At 36.0% G+C, this 23,312-nt stretch overlaps 1 protein-coding gene across 1 annotated transcript; it reads left to right on the forward strand.

Moving 5' to 3' along the window:
- The first annotated feature begins 7,284 nt into the window (after positions 1–7,284).
- Positions 7,285–20,714, forward strand: LOC105053270 (T-complex protein 1 subunit theta). The gene is made up of 13 exons (XM_073244319.1): positions 7,285–7,742; positions 8,619–8,881; positions 8,975–9,121; positions 9,202–9,363; positions 11,211–11,288; positions 13,387–13,520; positions 15,416–15,488; positions 15,578–15,655; positions 15,764–15,886; positions 16,036–16,130; positions 18,083–18,292; positions 19,986–20,043; positions 20,350–20,714. Exons 1-13 carry the CDS (start codon positions 7,595–7,597, stop codon positions 20,413–20,415), a joined length of 1,635 nt encoding a protein of 544 aa, XP_073100420.1. The 5' UTR covers positions 7,285–7,594; the 3' UTR covers positions 20,416–20,714.
- Positions 20,715–23,312: the final 2,598 nt, after the last annotated feature.

The following is a 23,312-nucleotide window of genomic DNA, read 5'->3' on the forward strand; positions in this document are numbered from 1 at the left end:
CATCTATCTTTTTGCTGTCATCCACTGTGCTTGAGTGGTTCAAATATTATTTGTGATAAAAGAATAAAATTTACAAAAATAAATAATAACTACTATAAAGGATTCAAAATTTTGATCTTATAGTTTTTTTTTTTTTTGGTAAAATTTGAGCTTATAGTTAATAGCCACATGGAGAAAGGATAATTTGTGAGATCAGAGGAGGCGCATATTCAAGAGAATTGGCATTAGATGTGGAATGGTTCGAAAGTTTGCTATTATTACCTCGCAGCAACCATTTTAATCTTTATTTTTATAAGACATTATGATACATTTGAAGGCCTCATGCAATATGTGTAAATTAATATGTTCTGAAAGATGACTTTTATTTGTTGATTTCCTATTATAAGTGCCATCGATTTGACTATTCATTGAATTAAATAAATTTAAATATCTTTATCAATTTAAATATATTATTTTATTTTTCTAAAAATTAGCAGTTTCAATTAATGGCTAATTGTGGTCCTCTAACATCTATCTTTTCGAAATTTCAGCGCGTGTTTTCTAACGTGTATTTAATATATGTAGATCAATTTTTTTATTTAAAAATTTTGTACGATGAAAATGCTCGTATCTTTTGAAAAAATTATGACATTGTATGTCTATATTATGACATCTTGCATCTATAATATGTACAGGATTCAGAGGTATTTTTGTTATTTAAAATTTTTAAATAAAAAAATCGATTTATAAGCATTAAATGCATATTGAAAAGTGGTTGGATAAAAATGCTCCACTTATATTATGATATCTTAGGCTATATTATGATATTTTAGACTATATTATGCAAGATGTTATAATTTTTTTCAAAAGATAGGAGTATTTTCAGTATACAAAATTTTTAAATAAAAAAATCGATCTGCAGGTATTAAATACATGTTAAGAAATAGTGACTATGTAGATCAATTAGATGAGATGGTGCACTTCACGTTAGATTTTCTATATCGTTTGGCGCTCACAGTGCACAAAGAATTTCTCGTGTGATTTTATGCACAAATTGAGCCCACATTAACTAGATCCACGAACCAAATTCGGCTAAAAGAGCAGGCAGGGGACCTCGCACAGGGCCCATGACGGCCTACTAAGTAAAATGGCCCAAGTTTTAGCTCGTCCACGGGCGACAGCACGAATACATTCTGCTATTATTGAAGAATCCGGGAGATTATTGGCACGATGATTGAACGGACCTGCATGTTCTTGTGATGATCAAGTAATATTGACTCGATCCGATCCTCGGTATGCAAGATTAAAATCCGATCCTCGGTATGCAAGATTAAAATCACGATGTGGACCCATCGTTTGTGAATGATTACAACCGTCCATGATCTCCTTCCTACAGATATTGATTTAGGAACCTCTATTTCAATAGAACTAGGAATAAAACTGGCAAAAAAAAAAAAAAAAATTCAAAAAATCACATCATCCCACCCTCAATCTCGCTGTTCCCCTTCTATTCATGGGTTTTGGCTTGGAATTTCTTGGCGTCACATCGAAACAAGAAAATATTCATGATTCTAGGAAATCATAGTTATCTTATTGATCTAGTGACTGGACACTACATATTATTTTGGAAAAATTAGTTTGACAAAATGTTCATTATCCAGTTTCTTAGTCTTATTGAATTGTGGGTGCTTACACTATATATTCAACTGCTGCTATTTTTCACAAAATAAAATTAATAAAAAAATATCAATTTATGCATATTTTGAAAATTCCCGACCACAAATCCTTTCTGCTGATGTGGGCCCTGGGCCACCAATCACAACATGGAGAGGTTGCTAATTGGGTGCTTTGAAAATTTAAAGTAAATGGTTGGTTTGTTTGATCGTTCGATTGTCTGAATCTGATCTTTATAATAAAAAGCAGGAATGCAACATATTCTAGTTCAAAAAATATGTGGTGACTATTGCATGCTAGAAACACTATGTGATGATTTTATGGACAAATGGCATTTTTTGCTAATCCAAGCTGAAATTAGCAGTAATGTTCTTTCCAAGGACCTTGATCCGAAAAATCTAATAGTCCTCAATATCTTGTTCAACTTATGGAGATTTGGCTGTGCATTTTGTCTGATAGAAAATATTGATAGTGGCACAAAAATCTGTGGCAATCCTGACCATAGCATAGATTAGACAGTGATCTGATGCTCATGCTGCTGTTGGAATTAGATCAGAAGGCTCAGCCGCCATTCTTCATTTTGAGACAGCACAGCACAAATTTGGGCTGGAATCGAAGAGAGATCAGGTTTATCAGTCATGCCCATCGCTGATTTGCACATTGTCTAGGATTGCATGGAAACCACACGTTGCTGCATTGATGAAGTAAATATTAGAATTTTATAAAAAAAATAAAAAAAGAAAAAGAAAAGATGAGTATTGTTGTTTTCTTAACCTTATCATTATGCTCGAAAGTCTCATTAAATTTGATCTTCACTTTTTTAAATTTAATCTTGATACACTTATTTGACGATTACTAGCATAACCCAATTTTGGACCGTCATGGGCAAGCATGGTTGCCTCAGTGATGGCTGGACTCGATTTGACCTCCATATTGTGCAAGAAATCAATCCTAAAACATTGACTCCATTGGACCTCGGTGACGTCAAGACCATAACGTTCGCCTCATCAGGATGCTTAAATGATCACAACCGTCCATAATTCGGTATAAACTTATTCCGAGAGATACAAGGGAATTAAAAGAAGGATTCCGTGTCCCGACAGAACAAGGGGAAGTATTTTAAAATAAATAAACAAACAAATAAAAATCATCTCCGCCCACCCTCCGTGTATATATATGCATAATACTGACCACGAAGCCTTCACCACCCATCAGTTTCTCTGACAATTCCTCTTCTCCTCTGTTGTCTCCTGCTTTCCGTGTTCTGTTCCTCGTTCCACCATCCAAGAATCAAGAACGTCTCGAAAGATGGTGAAATCCAAAGGCAAGGCGGTCGATGAAGTCCATCTCCCACGCATGACTCCTGCATGGGTGCTGGGTTTGGCGCGGCAGCAGAACGGCACGGAGCCACGCTTCATCATGGCCAAGACCCTCACCAAGAGCGACCTCGACGCCGGCCAGAACCGCCTCCTCATCCCCGCCGGTTTCGTGAGGGCCCACCTCATCCCTTTCCTCTCCGACGAGGAGAGGGCCGCCGCCAACCTTCTCGACCAAGAGAGGAAGCGCAAGAAACCGAGCACCGGAGATGAAGACCTCCAAGGCCGGGAGACCAAGAAGCTGAAACCGGCCGAACCCGAAGGTGGGTTATTCCAAGAACCAGGCGAAGGAGAGGTCTCCTCCAAGGAGAAGATCAAGAAGAAGAAAGAGGCCGGGAGGAAGCACGGAGGGCTTCGTGTGCCGGTGTACGTGGGAGCTAGCATGTGGAAGGCGTACGTGATGATGAGCCGTTGGGACTCCACCAACGGCACCATCCTCAAGGGCGACGAGTACTCGACATATCTGGCCAGGTGGAGCGGCGTCAAGGTGGGCGACAAGGTGGAGTTGTGGGGGTTCCGGGAAGGAGAGACGGGGAGGCCGTGCTTCGTGCTCCACAGGATCGACGAGGAAGCAACCGAGCGGGCTCAGGGTGGAGGAGCTTGTGTTTGATCTCGGCAAGAGCAGAGGGATTCTTGATTCTGGATTCTTTCCAACCAATGGTTGGCTTTTCGTTATTATTATTACTGTTCTTTTTCTTTTTGCCTGTTCAAGTGAAAACGTGTGGTTCATCCGTGAAAGAGTGGGAACTTGTGTTTAGATTTGAGATTCTTTCATTAAGGATTGATTTATGTATCTATGAGAAGACGATGTATTTATGATGCAGAAGATTATTATAATTTTCAGGTAAATAATAGACACTGCATTATTATTTTTGTGAGTACTTGGTTCAATTATATAATTTTCTTGGTTCTAGCTATTTCTCATAATAATCGATGCTCCAGCTCTCCCTCAAGCGCATAACATCCTTGCTGCTAATCTTTTTCGTTGTGCTAATCTCTCTCCAAAACCCCTTCGCCAGTATGTCTTTTGTGCTCCACAACAAGAAGGGGAGCAACTGAGTGGGTTTTGCATGGAGGAGTTTGTATTTTAGATGATTCTTGGATTTACGAGTTTTGGTCAGAGGTTTTTTTTTTTTTTTAGCATTTTATAAATAAATCAGTAACAAAAAAAATATTCATGATTCAGGAGGTGAATAGACACTACATATTAGATATCCTAGAAAAATTAGTTCAAAAGAAAATATTTCTCTCTTTTTATGTGTAATGTTGCACTTGCTGTACTACTATTATTCAGGAACAGGACTTCCATGATTTTTAGAATGCTTGGTTTACGGTTTCATGAAAACATTTTGTGCCATCTCGTTTGCTGTCAACGGCCTTGTGCTACTTCCTCCATGCTGGTTTGCTTCTATATTTCCAAGATCCTAAGAGTTAGATAGAAGGAGCTAGTTTTTTTTTTCACCAACAACAGCAGCTAATATATTGCATGCTGGTGCAATATTCTGCATGTGCTGCTTTTTTTTTGATAGAATTTATTATTATTATTAGGGCTGAACATCGATCGGATTGGCAAAAAAATTTTATCCGACCGAATTCAATCGGATTGAAAAAAATTTAATCCACAGCCAACCATTTATTATGTGTAAACCGTTTGAAATCGAAGTGAACGGCTTGTAGCGGATTCAGATGGATTGTGTCGGTTTGGATTTCAATGTTGATTCAATATTGATTTTAAGTTCAATATTAATCCACTTAAATTTATTTATTTTTTAATTAATTTAATATAAAAAAATCTAAATATTATAAGTTATAAATTTTAAATTTATTTTAAAATTTGTACAGAATAAAATAAAAATAAAAAAATTTATTCATCTGAAAGCAACCAAATCTAAAAGCTTTCATTTAGAATTATTTTAAATTGACGTGTTTTCGTCAATAATTCAATATTAATATTTCATAAATTCAAATAAATGATGAAGTATTTTTATAATGATATATTGAAGTCTAAATGATGCCGTCCCAAAAATAAAAGTGAGTTTGTGAAATACTACATTGGTTAGATTCGATTTCATATGATTTAAAAGTATAAGAACCGAACTCGACCGTAAATAATCGATTTTTACAAACTCCAACCCGATTTCATCCGATTTATGCTTTTCAATTGATCGAAACCGGTGTTTATTGGGTTAGATTGGATGAATTTCTTCAAATTTTGATTATTTACTCAATTTTAATTATTATTATTATTATTATTATTATTATTATTATTATTATTATTATTGATGGAATATGTGCTACTCTTTTATCGCTCTAGATTATGGCTGGCGAAATTTGTGCATGATTTAAGAAGGAGAATGCACGAAATAATTAGTGGGAACATTGTGAGGGTCTATGATTTCCAGCTATCCAATTCCGCGACTTCTCTTTAGCACAGCGGTCCGGTGGTCGGTCTTAATTCGGATCATTCTGGGTGCATCTTAAACCAGCTTTTCTTGATACATCCGGTCTGCACCCCAATGATCAATTTTGTGTCGGAACAGATTGTAACCCTTTCTTTGTAACCTCTATGAAATCTAGTGTATCATCACAATCTGGATTGATATAATGCACGGGCCCAATATTAGTTTTACATGATTTAAACCTCTCTTTACCCACCAATCTCCAGACTGACGTAATATGGAACTCACAAAACGTACCACAAGGCTCTGTAATAACAAGAAGGGGAGCACGTGAGTGGGTTTTGATTCTTGGTTTTAGGAGTTTGGGTCTGAGATTTTATTTTTTTTAAGCAATTCATCAATAAAGAAATAACAAATGAACATATTCACGATTCATGAGGTGAATAGACACTACATATTATATATCAATGGAAAGTTAGTTCAACCAGATGTTCTTGATAATGTTTCTTAATCTTAATTAATAATGGATGCTCATGAATAAATCAAACTTTATGTTATTTTACTTTCTTTCACAAAATATAATCAATTACATGAAGTTGCTGAACTGGTTGCTTTGAAAAATTTAAAGGAAGTTGTTGGTTTGTTATATTAATCAATTGTCCTAAGGAATGCAATATTTTTCTAGTTCGAAAAATATGGAGAGACCATTGCATGGTAGAAGCACCACATATGATAATTTTGTGCATAAAGGGCATTCTTGTGCTGCAACATCTCTCCAAGCTCAAATTAGCAGTAATATTCATCCTAAAGACCTTGATGAGCAAGATCAAATAGAAATCACTGACCTATTTGACTTAAGGAAATTTGATGGGACTTTGTCTTGTAGAAAATGTTCATAGAGGCATGAAAATCAAGTACATTCAAGGATGAAGGAGGAGGAGGGTAGCCATCTTACCGTAAAATATTTTCTACATACTTTTGAGTAATCCTAATCATGGTGTAGATTTGGATAGTGAGCTAAGATCTAAAGTTCTCTTAATCGAGGCATGTAAAAGAGATCCAAAGGACTAACCATTCATTTCAATTACCTTTGGATGCTTGAGTTTATTTTTCTTAATAATAAGATCTTTGCCCTAATCCTAATTTAAACCCAAATCATAGTTGCAACTCGAGAATATCTATGACCCATTTAAAACCTTGTAAGAACTTAAAGCTGGAAAATGAAAGTTGGGCAGTATTCTTTTCCTTTCATGAGAACTTTGCTGGCTATTGCACGATCGATCACCACTGCACGATTTTGCAAGGCTATTCTAGTTTTTATGTTCAATCTATAGTTGACAGCTAGAAGAGGAACAAATATGCAGAATGATGAGACCTGAAATATGGCAGTAACAACTATAGCATTTAATTTAAAAATCGAAACAAAAACATTGCATTTAGAAACAGAGTCTCCTAAAAAGGAAAATAAATGAACGAACCAAACTGCATCTTATGTGGTGCTGCATTGGACCCTACTGGAACATTGATTAGTCGGGCTGAGTTCTGGAGAACAAGTGAAAAAATAGACATATATCATCACCCGATTGTATCTTACACAAAGGGATGTGAAGAGAAGTGTGGATCAGATCGGGTTTGAAGGCTTAATCCTCGAGTTCGGATTGTATCTTTGCTTGAAAGAGTGATTCTTTTTTTTTTTTTTTTTTTGTTCACGGCATCAACTATTACATCGTATTTTGCACAACTTTTAAAACCCTCCAATCTCTTCTTACCACCATTAGGATCATGACATCGTGTTTTACAAATTTTGTAAAGTGCATGCTTTGAAAGAAGATCAATCATTCTTTCGTCCGGAGATACAACAGGCTGCCTAAATCCTTGGGTCCGGGCTGGATCCTTTGGCTCGAACCCAATCTATGTAGATTTTTCCACTCCACCACGCCCACGTCATGTGATCGATCGCTCTGCATTTTTTACACTAGACCCAGAACGTTCTAGGGCGTCCCATTTCTTGCTCCTTTCTCTAGTGTCTCTCTTCCGGCCTCGTCTCGGATTGGATTGCAAACGCCCGATTCTAGGGTTTCGATCGCCGCCTCTCTCGGGATTCGAAGTTCGCTTCTCCTTCGTCTCCATTCCATTGGCTAGGGCACAGCAGAGGAGGAGGGCAAGATGGGGTTCCAGATGCGGCCGTACGGGATCCAGGCGATGCTCAAGGAAGGGCACAAGCACTTATCGGGGCTCGACGAGGCGGTGCTCAAGAACATTGACGCTTGCAAGGAGCTCTCCGTCATCACCCGCACCTCACTCGGCCCCAATGGTGAGAGTTTCCCCGCTTAAAATCTTGTTAAGAACTCTGTTTTGTGACCCAAGATTTGATCTCTTTGCGATTTCATTTGGGTTTTTTCATGTTTGCATGGATTCTTTCATAGTGATTCTGTGACACTTGTTCTGCGATTAGGTTTCCATCTGATCGTGCCAATCTGCACTGTTTCTGTTCTTTAATCAGTTGAAAAAATGAAATTAATCCAAAGAGATTGGAGCCCGAAATAGCGTAAAGTTATATATTTTTTAACCTGAGTTATTGTGGGAGTGTTCTTTTTGTTTGCTTGGTCTATATATTTCCATTTCCAGCATTTCTGCAGAACCTACTTGTGTTTCGGACAATGGCAGCTTATATTATTTTTGTTTTGCTCTGGTTTTCAAATGTGCAGTGAACGAATATTGTTGTCGTTGATTTGTAACTCAGGACCTTTTCTTTTCTTTTTTTAAATTTTTTGGCTGGGTTGGCAAGTGGAGGGACGGGTGTATTATTGATGAAAAATATTTATTTTTGATTTATTTGTGGATCTTTTGCTATCCAATTCAGGAACTTCTCATGGAATTTATCTAGCTTTGACATGCTTAACTTTGCTATACTGTACCTCATCAGTTAGTGCTTTGCTGCAAAGTTGGGAAGAAAGCTGGTAATTTGGGTTTAGCGGGATTTCATGTGCTGTATTCTTGAATTTATGCATGACAGCAGAGAAGAAAAGTTTGTAGATTATTTTGAGTTTTCCCAAATTTTATCAGTTTCATTCTTGCTGTGGACACGCTCTTGTAGTGGTGTTCTGTGATTATTATGGACCTGCTTAGGGATGTATGATGAGTTGTGTTTATGGTTTTATCCATCAATCTTTCTTAATAATTTGTGTAGGTATGAATAAAATGGTCATCAATCATCTGGACAAGCTCTTTGTAACAAATGATGCTGCCACTATCGTGAATGAGCTTGAGATCCAGCATCCTGCTGCCAAAATTTTGGTGCTGGCAGGAAAGGCTCAACAGGAGGAAATTGGTGATGGAGCTAATCTTACAATCTCCTTCGCTGGGGAACTCCTTCAAGGTGCAGAGGAGCTTATCAGGATGGGGCTGCATCCAAGTGAAATAATTAGTGGCTATACAAAAGCAATCAATAAGGTTCTTGTTGCTTTGATGAAATGTTAATGCTGTTAAATCAATATATGTAAGAGCTATGTTGTTCACATGTGCATTTTATTTCTTAATGATTAGACAGTGGAAATATTAGATGAGTTGGTTGAGAAAGGATCAGAAACTATGGATGTGAGAAATAAAGATGAAGTTGTTTCTCGAATGAAAGCTGCTGTTGCTAGCAAGCAGTTTGGGCAAGAAGGTATTCTGTGTCCTCTTATTGCTGATGTGCGTACCTCAACACCTGAGCTCATCTATTATTTTATTTTTTTTGTTGCTATTGTGAACATGAAGCTATTATATTTCAGGCATGCATCCAAGTCTGTCCAAAAAACCCAGCAAACTTTAATGTAGATAATGTTCGAGTTGCAAAACTGCTTGGTGGTGGTTTGCACAACTGCACAGTTGTTCGTGGTATGGTCTTAAAAAATGATGCCATCGGGAGTATAAAGAGGATGGAAAAGGCAAAGGTAAATAATATCTGATTGTTTTCGGTTAATTTTACCTTTTTTCTTGGTTCGTTGATGTTACATATATGGCACCTTTCTGGACATGGTTTATTTGCTTGTGATATTGGTTTGATATTGCACCATGGGCATGATTGCCAAACACAAGACAATTACTTCTTTTCTTTTTTAAACTTTCTAGAAGCTTGTTCTTTCAAATTCTGACTTTTTGTTTGTTAACCATTCATGCCGGTTGCTTGAGCATTTCCTCCTCTGGAGTAATCACATCATGACCTCAAATGGTTCAATAGCTTGATTTTATTTATGCAAGGCATGGAGAGGAGTGCACTGTAACATCTCAAAATTACGTAAGTTTGTCATATGAGAATGCAAGACATGTTAAAATATATATGACACGATGCCTTAGTTGTGTGTCATTGAATATAGTGCATTGAAGCATCTATAACCTGTAGTGATGATGCACATATCTCATTATACAGAAACTTGCCTGTCAGCCTTTTTTTTTTTTTTTTTTGAAGAGCCTTGCTCTGAGGTGTGCATGTAGCTGAGCTTCAAATGAGCCTTTTTGCAAAGAATGGGATGAAAAATCTACCATTAGTACTCATACTAGGGTCGCACACATGTGATGCACGTGTGAGGAAGAATCCCTGTCGAGCTAGAGTCTTGCTGCGGACAGAAAGATACCATTTCTTGTACTTGGGCATGATGCCTAAGGAAAAAGTGGTATTAAATAATTAAACAGTGTAATCCAGTGTGTTGCTGATTTTAAGCAGAAGGCTTCAAAGTCCAGCACCCAGCCTTATTTCAGGTGACCTCTGTGTCCAGCATGAATGTGCCGGACGTCAAGGCTTTCATGTAACACATTGTACACACACACACACAAATGCATGTATATGTATGCATATACACATATGTGAATACATATGCATGTCTCTCTCTCTCTCTCTCTATCTATCTATATATACACACACCTACATGTATATATGAGAGAGAGATGACATGGTCTGGTTCATTCTTATGGTATTTGAATTCCTTTGTTGGTCAGACATGCTAATATGTGATAGTAACAAGCATTTGCTACAAAGCATGCTCCCTTAGGGAGCATCTTAATGTTCGGTACCTGTCGGATGTACGGGGAAACTGAATTGTGCGAGATGGCATAGGCATTTGTTTGAAAAAATGCAGGCATCCATTTAAAATCTTTATTCTTTCCTCTTTTTGAAAGGATGTGATATGAGGCTTATAGTCTCCTAAGAGAACAAGAGAAGTAAATGTGGGAATCGTCGTGGTAGACATGCCCACCTACCCTTGAGGCACATTTGTTTGATGTAGTATTTTCATCTCTTTGAGATTCAAAATTTTATTTCCTTTTATCTGTTCTCTATGACACAAGTTTTGTAATTAGATTTGTTTCCACTAATTCAAGCTCAAATATTTTGGGGGTGTAAGAATTAGATAGCAAGAAATGCAATGCTTCATTGTGTACTCCAGGGTGGTATCAGTATGTATTTGTCAGAAATTTAACTTTCTATAACCCCATTACATGGATCTTTTTTATGCATAACTTGTGGATAGATGTTGTGCATGATATCATATCCTTCTGTACCAAGTTTGTGAGCTTTGTGGGAGCACTAATTCATTATCTTAGTATGGAAAAAGTGATGTATTTCTTACCTACGAGACTGGATATAGTTAAAATTGGAAGGGAGCACTTTAACTATGAGACTATAAGATGACTGCTTTATCTTTAATTCTTTGACATTATTTTTTGATATTTAAAGCATTCATGCTGTTTTGTTTGGTGCTTAGTCTGCTGACATAGAAATGTTGATGATGCATTACTTTTGCAGATTGTGGTGTTTGCTGGAGGTGTTGATACATCTGCAACTGAAACAAAGGGAACTGTTCTCATCCATAATGCTGAACAGGTAGTATTTTGACCAAGGATTTAACTACCGAATCTTACTGGTCTGTACTGGGCATATCATACCAGACATTTAAAAGACTGAGACCACGTATGCCTATTGTACCGAGTGTCATTGTGAAGAGAAGTGCTGTACTGGCACCTGATACAGCGTACTGTTCTCATACTGATATGGGTACCCAAATTGGTACTTATAACCTTTAATTTTGACCAAAAAAATGTAAGCATGTTTTTTGTTGTTCTCCATTTTTTACATTTTGTTTTTCTTTTTTTGTAGTTTTATTTTTTCGCTTATAAAAGGTGTCAGGAAAGTTTCAAGCACTGCATGCTGAAAATGTCTCAACCAGCTTTGATGTTTCATAAATTTTTATTGTGAATTGCCCCACAAACCTTTGGAAAGTCTACGACGGTATGCTTAGATATGTTGGGGATGTATCAAGATATTCAAAAACCTCCATTTTGTTTGTTCTTTTCTGTTATTGCAAGTTGCAAATGACCTGTTTAACTTTGCACTTTCGTTAATAAATAAGCAATTATCTGTTATCCAGCTTTGATTTTTTAAGCTAGTAAGCAAAATTGGATGTGAATTACATAATATTGATTTTCAAGCCAAAATTGAAAATTCATAATAATTGATAGTTTATGTCATAAAGCAGCAATCTTCCTGTATTGATGCTTTACCTATTAGGCTGTATGTATCGATATTCTATTAGTATGATATGTCATTGGTATGGTAAGCCATGCCAATATAGGCACACAAGGTACAGAAAAATAATCAAAGTAGTTTTTTTGTCTTTGGAAAATTTAAACATCATATAATGTTTGCTGTGCCAAGGATGAAAATGCTCTTTCATATTGTATCTCATATCTCAGATACATACCTTGTATCATATCATAGATACATACCTGATATTGCACTCCTTTTGTCCATAACCTCTCCATTCCCAACCCCTTCTCCTCACTAACCTTTCTGCTCTCTTCTTCCCAATGAGATCTGGCAACTTAGTCTCCTCTCCAGCTGCAGGTAACCCCACATTGATGCTCTCCTCTTCTCCTTTCCTTCTCTCTCAAAAACCATGCCCAAATTTTTTTCTGCACTTGCACCCTTCATCTTCTTTTTTCCTCCTCCTCCTCCTGTTCTTCTACCATTTCTTCTTTCCCTTGTTTTATCCTGTTTAGATTTGCTAATCTAAATGCTTTCTTCTACCATCACATTGTTAAGGGAGAGTTTGCTGTGAATAATGGTGTAAACGGTCTACCATCACATTGCTAAAGGAGAGTTTGCTGTGAATAATGGTGTAAATGGGTCTGATTTTGGTCAATCTCTAGAAAGATCGAAATAGAAATCCAATATGGGTAATTCAAGATCCAAATAATAATGCTTTTTTTTCTTTATTTGATTTTGGTAAATATGGATATCTTTGCATTGAAATACCGATTTGATGAAAACTGTCCAAGTATTTGAGAACAGATTGAGGGTTCGATGATTCTTGTATGCATTTCTTGTAATGTATTCAGTCATGTGTGCAATTTATTTTTTTAATGGTAATAGGAACTAAGGTCTTTTGTAGGCTTCTAATGTTGCTTTTTTTAGAGAAAGCATATCTGCGTGTGAGTTTTTATGTTTTTGCTTATTCTACATTTTTTCTAGTCTGCTATGAAAAATAAAAACAGCAATGACTACTGTACATGAATCTTTTGTCGGAAGCTTAGGCAAAAAACAATTTTTAAAAACATAAAAATGACAACCAAGGCTTCCCGCATTAGTAAGTATCGGTGTGTACTGACCATACTGTACCATATTGATACCGAAGTGGTACGCAGTATGGGAGGTGTACCAATTGTTGATATGCCGAACTGGCCTCCATACTAGGCATACCAATACAGTAATAGGATGGTGCTAGTATGGGTCTGGTTTCAAGACGACGAAGCTTGATGATAATAATGTCAAACACAACCTTAGTTTCTAATATCCTACTTTTGAAAATTGAGCAATTATTTTGATTCAAATATGCATATAGCCATTGGACGTGACAGTTGGATAATGATGAAGATGGATAAGTGATATCTGTTAATGATGGAAAGATTAATGCTGTTTGCAGCTAGAAAATTATGCAAAAACTGAAGAAGCCAAAGTTGAGGAGCTCATTAAAGCAGTTGCTGATTCAGGTGCCAAGGTGGTTGTAAGTGGAGCTGCAGTTGGAGACATGGCATTACATTTCTGCGAGCGCTACAAGTAAATGAGCTTTTCTTATGGCCCTAAAAAATGACATTTATACCTTGAACCATTCAATTTTGATGGAACTGTCTCTTGAATGACTGTTGTGATTTGGTGAGGTGTCGTGCAATTTCTATGAATTAGAAATTATTTGTTTTAGCAATTCCTTGTTCTGTTTCTTTCATTTATTTTCCATTTTATTTCAGTATGGTGATTAATCTCAATAAGTGGACTACTGGGGCAGAAATATGTGCTGATTGGTTTTACTTGCTAAAATTCACGCTAGTACTAAATATAACTAGTAGTCATGTACTAAATATACTTTGGTTTGCCTTATTTTCATTATTCTGTGGAGGCTTGTGTACCTTAATGTTTTATTTTCATAAGTGCCAAGTAAGTTTTTGTGAGCTATCATATTTGGCCTAAAAATATAATTTTTCAATTTCTTTTACTAATCATAGTATGAATGTGGTTTATCCATTGCTATGTAGGTTGAAGGACATGTTTGTGTGTTTCTGATCTCTCTCTCTCTCTCTCTCTCTCTCTCTCTCTCTCATTCGCTTGGTACATTCTTTGGATCCCAGATATGCAGCTTCTTGTTGTTGTTTCTTGCCCGTCCAATTTAGTTAACTTTCTATATTTATTCCTTTCACACCTATGTTTGAAACTTTGAATGCTTGCTTGATTTTGCAAATGGCAATTTCTATGTTATAATCTAATTGATAGCAAGGTTTAAAAACTTTGTTTTGGTTTTTGTTTCAGATCCAGCCTGGTCGAATGAGTTTGAAATTCTTCAGTTTAGATGGTTTTGACAGTTCAACATTAGTTTTAGCATCATCACTCCCAGATATTATAGAAAATCCAAATGCTGTGTAATAAATTTGGGAAAAAGAAATGACAAAACAGGCCAAGAAAATAAACTAGAATTTTTTTTTTTTTTGTGGAGTATATTGTGTTATTAGGGACCTTTTGATATATGGCCATTGTATCTTCTATGGTGAAATAGTCAAAATATTGCACTATTTAAAAAATAAAATGTTCAAATAGTCCTTTCTACAATTCACATTATTTTACAGGGTAGTATATAGTTTTATTGTTGATGGCCATTTAAAAACATGACAATCTACATGATGGAGATTTGAGCTCCTTGTTAATTAAACTATGTAAAACAAGTTACTTGCCTAGATCTCCATGTCATTGTTTTGAAATCTTCTTTAAATTTAAATTTTGATTTTGATAAAATGCTTGGAATTCAAAGAAATGAGGAAATACAAAATCCCTGTATATAAATTAAAATTACCATGTTAGTTTCAGTAGAAACTCTGAAGCTGAGCATGGTTTCAAATCAGTTAGGTCCAAATCTGAAAAAATTATGGTTTTAATTTCCGATTTTCTTCTGAAAATTCAAACCATATTTATAGGCTTGTGTGTCATGCATGTTGTTTAGACCTGCACATGTATGCTTGCATCACTATATTATTGTGAGAATTCTTTTTTTTTTTTTAACTTGTGCTAAATGTGATACTTGATAGGTGAAAATATCCAACTAAAACAAACCAAAAGGGCTTATCTCATCTATATGGATGAGTATTATGACAAGGGAGTATTATACCGGAGTTTTAGAATGTTAAAAATCGGCTGTTTATTTTGATTTATGCTCTGCATTTTTTCTGTTTCTTTGGCCTAGGAAATTAAGACAAGGGCCCTGCCATGAGCTTAGATGGTTGTTTGTCCATAGGAAGACATTTTCTCATGCATTTACCTTTGTATGGTGATGGTGTGCCTCATATGGCACATGATGGAATAGAGCCTTTTTAGTGTTTCTTTTTTTGGCTGTACCACATCATAGTCTGACTTATATGTAGCTGATGATATATGAAGTGAATATTACTAATTTTTACCATCTCTTGCAGACTCATGGTTCTAAAAATTAGCTCGAAGTTTGAATTGAGGAGGTTTTGCCGTACAACCGGTGCCGTAGCTCTTGTAGGTTTCATTCTTTCTTGAAAGTTTTTTTCTTTTATATTATATATTTGTACAAGGTGCTTAATATGCCTCTTTGATAATAAACACAGCTAAAACTTAGCAGACCAAATCCTGATGAGCTGGGATATGCTGACTCTGTCTCAGTGGAAGAAATTGGTGGCGTTCGGGTACTGTTGCCATATCTATTACCACCATTGTCATTATTAATGTTTTGAAATTCTTTTGGTTAGCTTGTTTTCTTGAATGCTAAATGTTTTCACCTTTTGTTTGAATAGGTGACTGTTGTGAAAAATGAAGAAGGTGGAAACTCAGTTTCTACTGTGGTCGTACGGGGTAGTACGGATAGTATATTGGATGACCTTGAAAGGGCTGTTGATGATGGTGTTAATACGTACAAGGTGTGTCATGAAATATAATTTCTTCCATGGTAGGAAATTCGGCATTAAGATAACATGCAGCGGGGGCATAAAATGGTTGTTCCTGTTTATGTCTTATGAAGCTTTGACCTTTTCACCACTGTTAATACAGTCTTTCCATCTCTCAACAGGCAATGTGCAGGGACAGTCGCATAGTTCCTGGGGCTGCTGCTACTGAGATAGAGTTGGCAAGAAAGTTGAAAGAGTTTTCCTTTAAAGAAACAGGGTATTATTTCTTCTCTAGTCTTCTTAAATATGCCTTAAAAGGTGACCAATATTTCATTTCATGCCTTTTTGATGCTTCATCATTGCATAGCTCAATTGATTAATTATTCATTATAGATTCGTGAGACTCTTGTCAAGTTGCATGCTCATCTCTTACTTTAACTAGTAACAACATGGGTATTGTTCCTCAGGATGGAGAGAATCTCAAAGATTTATCTGTTTTTTGTACCTGGGAAATATAGGGATGAATATAACATTATCATTCTGACGTTGGTAGGCACTGTTCATCTTGCACCAGGGCATCTTCACTGCTATAATAGAATGTTTCGTTGTTTGTCGTGCTAGGGATATTATGGTCCTCCCTTGTTTCATTACGTAATTGAGTGGAACACTTGGGAATTTATGTAGCTCGACTATGATGAGTTCTTGAGTATATTTGGGGCTGATTAGCATACGCAACAAGATCGAAGTGGGTTTTCCTTTAGGATATTAGGCTTTTGGTGAATATGGTTGTAACAAGCTAATTTGGGGATTTTCATGGGTTCAAGTTTGTTGAATAGTAACATTGAGGCTTCCATTGGCTTATAACAACTGGTTGTTGTCTTAGAGCGGTGATATGAGTGCTGATGTTCTAGTTCTTTGGTTGTGTTAAATTTTCTTTGTTATGTATATGCCTTTCTCTTCGATAGGTTGTTCGTGAAGAACACCTTGTGTTGGTCCTTGTGGGTGCTGCGAGTCTCCTGGGGCCTCTTCGTTTCCTTGTTGACAATTATTAATATGTAGAGATGAAAGGGGCTTCATTATGTATTGCTTATCTATTATTTTGTACCAATATAGTCGATGTATTGTTATTTCATGCTTTTTTTTTTGGTAGGTGATGCATAAGTCCTTCAGTCCTGATATCCTTTAGTTTTTAAAATTTGATAGAAATATTAGTTTCATCTTTGTTTTCATTGTAATGTTCAAATTTTTATGAGTTTGTGTAGATCTTCGATGGTAATCATTTTAGGCTTTCATGATAATCACTTAACCTCACATTTTATGCTCAAACTGTCTTGGACATAAAAATGAGTATGCTATCTAGAATATGTCTGGCCCTTAGGCAGGTAACCATTCCAAGCCTCCCATCTCTTCCCCATAATATGATGATCAATGGTTTAGGGCATCTTCAATGTAATGTTTCTGATGTACATAGATTTTTTATGTAATATTCTGGATGATCAATAGTTCTATATCTTTATCATTTTTTATGTCATTTGTGTTTATTAAGAGCTGAAAATTATGGAACTGTTTAGAGAATCTTTGTTGGTCTAAACTCATTAAATCTTGGAGCTGAGGCTTAATTCTTTTCAGCAGAAAAGTTATGTTTTGGTAGGTAAGGGGATCTACTTAAATACATTTGTGTCAAAAGGTCCTGGACATATGATAAGGTGGATTAGGATGGTCTTGGTTTTATAGAATTGTCTTTGGTGACTTTTAATTATCTTTTTATGTTGGTAAGAACATCAAAGAATTGTGATATTAAGACTAGCTATTGAATGGGAGAAAAAAATTTCTTGTGATGGATTTCACTTCTGTTCTCATCTCTCTCTCTCTCTCTCTCTCTCTCTCTCTCTCTCTCTCTCCCCTCCTTCCCTCCTCTTCCATCTTGTTTCTTATTTTCTCTCCTGAAATCAAAATCCTGTACCTTTATGAATGCTTTGTGGGTTGAAGGTGGCATCTTGATACAAATAAATTATCTCGTTCTCCCCCTCTCTGCTGGTGTCTCACCTTGGGGGAAAGAAGAAAAATGTATAAAGTTCTTCATATGTATATTTTGATGTGACAGTTAATTCTGTATCTTTTGTTTTGTTTTTTTGACAATAGATTTGGAAAGATAAGTGGACAAATTTCACATGCTAACAGACATGAAATCTGGCAAGGCATCCAATAATTTTGGCTCTCTTGTTGCAGATTGGATCAGTATGCCATTGCGAAATTTGCAGAAAGCTTTGAAATGGTTCCTAGAACCCTAGCTGAGAATGCGGGGCTGAATGCTATGGAGATTATTTCTTCCTTGTATGCTGAACATGCTGCTGGAAACACCAATGTCGGTATTGGTTTGGAAGAAGGTGTCTGCAAGGATGTCTCAACCATGAGTATCTGGGATCTCCATCTTACCAAGTGAGCCTCTTCTCATTGCTTGTGAGATCATGAAGTATTCTTTTGATTTATTGCAGTTGATTTCTTGTCTTTCCTCTAATCATATTTCTTTTTAAACTTAAAATTTTATATCATCATGGAACCGCCATGTGCTAAGTTAACTGTTTGATGGAAGCTGCATTCCTTAGTTTCTTTTTTTAAAATTTAGAATTTATGTTGGACACTGCCTAATCAGTTATGAATGCAATTGTTTTGGAATTAAATTTAAATGGATTTGAACACATTTTCCAGTTTTGATCCTTCTAATTGCTATCATATTGTGAAATGTATTAGGTAAATTAATAATTAGGATTCTTTGTTTGCTGTATGTGATCTTCCTTTGGGGTTTGTCTGATAGATGACTAAATTAAGTGCATGAGGTGACCTCGGAGAGCCTATCATTGTTGAAAAGAGTTTAGTATGTCAAAAGTCAATGACAGTTTTATACATAAGTGCTGCTTTTGTAGCAGAGGCAATGAAATGTGATTATTCTTAGATGTTTTGGTGGTGAGATGGTTTTGTTTCTTACTTCTAACCATTTGCAGTGGATATGATCAATTCGGAATGAATATGTGAAATATCTCACTATTGTTGTGGTTGATCTGAATGAGCTATTCTTTGAATCAAGGAAAATTTTGATGGTAGTTATATTCAAAAAACTCTGCCCTCTGTGGTAGATGGGAGGTGCTGTCTGGAGTGGACGGGTGGATTCTTTTCTTCTCTAAAAATGGTTGTTTACCTTGCAAGATATTTCATGTCAGATTTGGCGGTTGATATCTTTAGCATGTCTAAGATATGACGATGCTTTAGAAGTGACCAAGGGAGACATGAGTGTTGCTGTTGCTGTGAGTTTGGTAAGATTTGCCGACTGTTGTGATTAGTAAAGTGTATCAATTAGGATAGCTGATGCAAGATGCATTTGGTATATATGGAGGCAAACATATTTTTCCTTTGAGAGCTAATTGTACCATGAATGCTTAGTCATAAATAGGTGAAACAGAAATTTCTTCAAAAAGTTACAGGCTTACCTAGAAGGATAGATTCCCTACTTTATAATTTTTATATTGGTCTCTGAATATGTTATTTCATAGTGATCATTGCTTTGTTTGTTATTTCAGTTTGTAAATTATACATATATATATATATATATATATATATATATATAGAGAGAGAGAGAGAGAGAGAGAGAGAGAGAGAGAGAGAGAGATGACTAGGATCTGGTTGACCAGATTTTAAGTCATCCAGTCAGGTGAAATCAGATAGTAGGGAGCTGATATTGATGATTGAAGTCATTGAATTTGATCTAATACCTCTAAACTACGTAAGACTAACAATCATGTGATTTGGAATTTTTAGCCGATGCATCAAATGATTAAAAGCATATGAATTTTGGCCAGTAAACAGACTAGAGTTAGCAGATCCCATTCAACAGCTTGGAACATCAGTATCGAACCCTTGTTTATCTCGCTCTTGCTATATGCATATATACTTGGGCATTTTTGCTGCAGTCTTCGCGTTTTTCATGGGCTGAACCGAGCCTATCCATTGTGGAGGACTGCCATATATTAGCTATATCTATTGTTTTGAACTGTAGCATATGTTTGTAGCTTTTAGTATATAGTACCTGTAGTTCTTGTATAGGTATTTAATTAAAATTACCCCATCCTTGGAGCAGATTCTTTGCACTGAAATATGCTGCAGATGCTGCTTGTACTGTTCTCCGGGTTGATCAGGTGAGCTCCTTTCCTATTTTATAGTTTCCTTGTGGTATCATTTCCTCTACTGCAAGTATCCTCTTCTTCTAGCTGGTGCTGTTGCTGCTTTTTTTGAGAACTAGGACAGCAGAAAACCCAGACTGTAAATCTGAGTGAGGCTGGACTTGAACCGAAGTCCTTGATACCAACTTCCAAAGACTTTACCAACTCTACTAATTTGCACCTTCTCTGCTTCTAGCTCATCAAGGAAGTTTCATTTATTTGGCGGCTTCATTAACAAAATTCCATATATATTGATATTGAAAATTTGTACTTCCTGGGCAGATTATAATGGCAAAACCAGCAGGTGGCCCAAAGAGAGACCCGCCGGCCGGGATGGATGAGGATTAATGATGTGCATATGGGTTGACTATGAATCACTAGTAGTAATTCGCTAGCTAAGTAGTAGCTTTAATATTTTCATGTATTTTAGTAGGTGAGGGCACTAGAAAATTTGATTCTGATCCAGAGAGATCTGGTAAATGAGCATCTTGATGAGCCAACAGCATGTGCAATGACGATCTGTTCTGAATCCCTTTTAGTCTTGTTTTTGCAGTTCTGTATTTCACATTACAATGTTAGATTTTCAGAGTTGTGGTACTTCAACACATTTATCAGTTTTGAATGTAATCGGATGAGGTTATTGATTATTTTCTTTTGTTGCTTTTTGGTTGGTATGGCTATATCGCTTGTCTGCTCTCATTTGATGAATCTTAAACGGTTGATACATAAATCTTGGAAGAAAAAGTCTATACATAAAAAAATGCTCTCTATTATCGTTGGCATTGTATATTTTTTCAGGCACATTTTCCTCTATTGCTCTTGCCAACTTAGTATGATTGAGCTGCAACAGGCACTTGAACAGATCTTACACAATTTGTGGTCCTCTTTGTGGATCTTAGTTGGCCATCGGTGTCTACTTAAATCTTCAGGAATATCATAAATGCTTGCTTTTACTACTTCCGAATTTAGCTTGTGCACCGTTTACTGAAAAGTCCTTTATTTTAGAGCCGTTTAGACAAACTGAAACCGCAAAATCGACCAAACTGGTTATTTCAGTTCAGTTCAGGTCAGATTTTTTTCCACATTCAGTCAGGTTTGGATTTGTATTTTTTTCAAAATCAGAAAAATAGGTTTCGATTTAGGTTTTTTAAAGGCCAACTTTGTTTCACCGATTTGTAGGTGTGTATGCTTCTTCAACCTATAGCGGTTCAGGTATTTAGTAGCTCTTGTTGGGCCTCCAATCTCCTCTTCCACTCTGGTGCTCAGAGCCACTCGTCACCCACTCATCTCGATTCATCCCGTCCATCTTGCCTTCCTCTTCCAATCTTCGGTGAGATCTCCTCTTTGCTTTCTAAAATACATGGAAAGTTTAAATCTTAGCCGTCCATTCTCTAATCTTTCTTCCGACAATCTTCTGTCTTCTCGGCTGCCCAGATAGCTGCTGTATAAAGAATGCTAACACAGCCCCTATACAAAAGGGGCCTCGAGTCTCTCTGCATTTTCATCTCGTCTTCCAACTGCTCCTTTTTTTTTTTTTTTCCTTTGCTTTTTTATGAGCCTTCCTCCCCTCTTCTTATTTGTGTGTCTAAAATTGATGGGATGATGATTGGTGGCTTATGAGGGGTTCGTCGGTGAAGGAAGAAAGGGGAGTCAAGGACAAAGCCATGGGAGGAGCAGAAGTCGGGGATAGGATTAGATTTAGATAGAAGGGAGTAGAGGTATTTAGGACCTGTTTCGATAATTGGGTTTAAAATCGCATGGAGTTTATGAGTGGAGCCAGTGCAACTAGAAAAGTCTGTATTAGTCTTATATTTTCAAATACCTAGGAGTTTTTGGAGCAACCGGCCCGAATCCTTAGGAAGAAATAGAGATTTCCTTGATGTTGGAAATATAAACCTAGTAGGTTGATTTTTTCTAGTTGTACTAGTTCAACACATGAATTTTATGAATTTTGGGCTCAATCATTCAAAATAGTATGGCCTATATTTTGACAGGGGTGAAACTTACGCAGTTTATGCACTCCCTTCTTGGATGCCCAATCTTCCTAAATCTGTAATAAATGAAGTTTAAGTTAATTGGGGATTGAAGAAGTTACCTCGACACTGCCTCGGTCGGAGGCGAAGTAAGGAGGTAAGAACGTCCTTAATGTTAGAATGGACGAAGCCAGCAACCCTCCTTTTGGAAGAAAAGAGAAAAGGCCTCCAGAAGAGTAGAGAGCCTCGTTCTCGTTTGTCCAAACTTAAGGAGGACGGTAATCTTTGTGCACACCACTAGTGTCTCTTTGTACCATACATTGGAGAATGGCAAATTCTTTGGCATCGCAAGCGGTGTAGAAAATCCACGTGGAGTATACTGTCTCATCTGATTGTCAATGTAGTCATCATTTTCAACACATATTTAATACTGCAAATCGATTTTTTATTTAAAAATTTTTTATGACAAAATATTCATCTTTTAAAAAAAATTATGATATTCTATGTCCATATTATGATATTCTGTGTTCATAATATGAACAGGATGTCATAATTTTTTTTCAAAAAAAGAATTATTTTCATCATTCCAAATTTTCAAATAAAAAATTGATTTACAGGCATTAAATGCGCATTGAAAAATATTCGATAAAAATATTCTTTTATATTATGATATTTAGGCCATATTATGACATCCAGATTATATTATGCACAATTATAATTTTTTTAATATATTTTCGTCATAAAATTTTTAAACGAAAAAATCGATTGCAGACATTAAATATATGTTGGAAAGTGATGACTACGTGGATCAATCAGATAAGTGATGCACTCCATATTAATTTTCTGCACCATTCGCAGTGCACAAAAATTTCTCTTGGAGAATGAGGAAGAAGGCCCAGGTTGAGGAGGACCGGTTGGACCTCACCTTGAAGAATTTGTTAAGAACATGAGGGTTGCTCAATGCACTTTCATCACTCTGAATTTTTGAGTGCAAGATGGGCAAAAAAAAAAAATCTAGCATGTGCATAATAAACAAAATATTTTATTTAATTATTTATTTTGTTGATATTCAAATAGTATTATTTATTATATCCAATAGAACATAATCATACACTAATTGAATAGAATAATGCTACTTTTACTAATCATTTTCTCAATATCTACATAAAGATAATAATATTTTTACTAATTGGTAAAAATAATTAGTAATTATAAAATAAATAATAATTTTTTTGATTAATAATGATATAACAATTTATATGATTTAATTAT

This window comes from Elaeis guineensis, chromosome 10 (genome assembly GCF_000442705.2).
Source record: "Elaeis guineensis isolate ETL-2024a chromosome 10, EG11, whole genome shotgun sequence".
In the NCBI taxonomy this organism is placed as follows: Eukaryota; Viridiplantae; Streptophyta; class Magnoliopsida; order Arecales; family Arecaceae; genus Elaeis; species Elaeis guineensis.

Coding starts and splice junctions, on each gene's coding strand:
- LOC105053270 (XM_073244319.1), top strand. CDS start 7,595: ATGGGGTTCCAGATGCGGCCGTACGGGATCCAGGCGATGCTCAAGGAA. Junction 15,887..16,035: donor ATGGTGTTAATACGTACAAG/GTGTGTCATGAA, acceptor ATCTCTCAACAG/GCAATGTGCAGGGACAGTCG. Junction 20,044..20,349: donor CTGTTCTCCGGGTTGATCAG/GTGAGCTCCTTT, acceptor CTTCCTGGGCAG/ATTATAATGGCAAAACCAGC.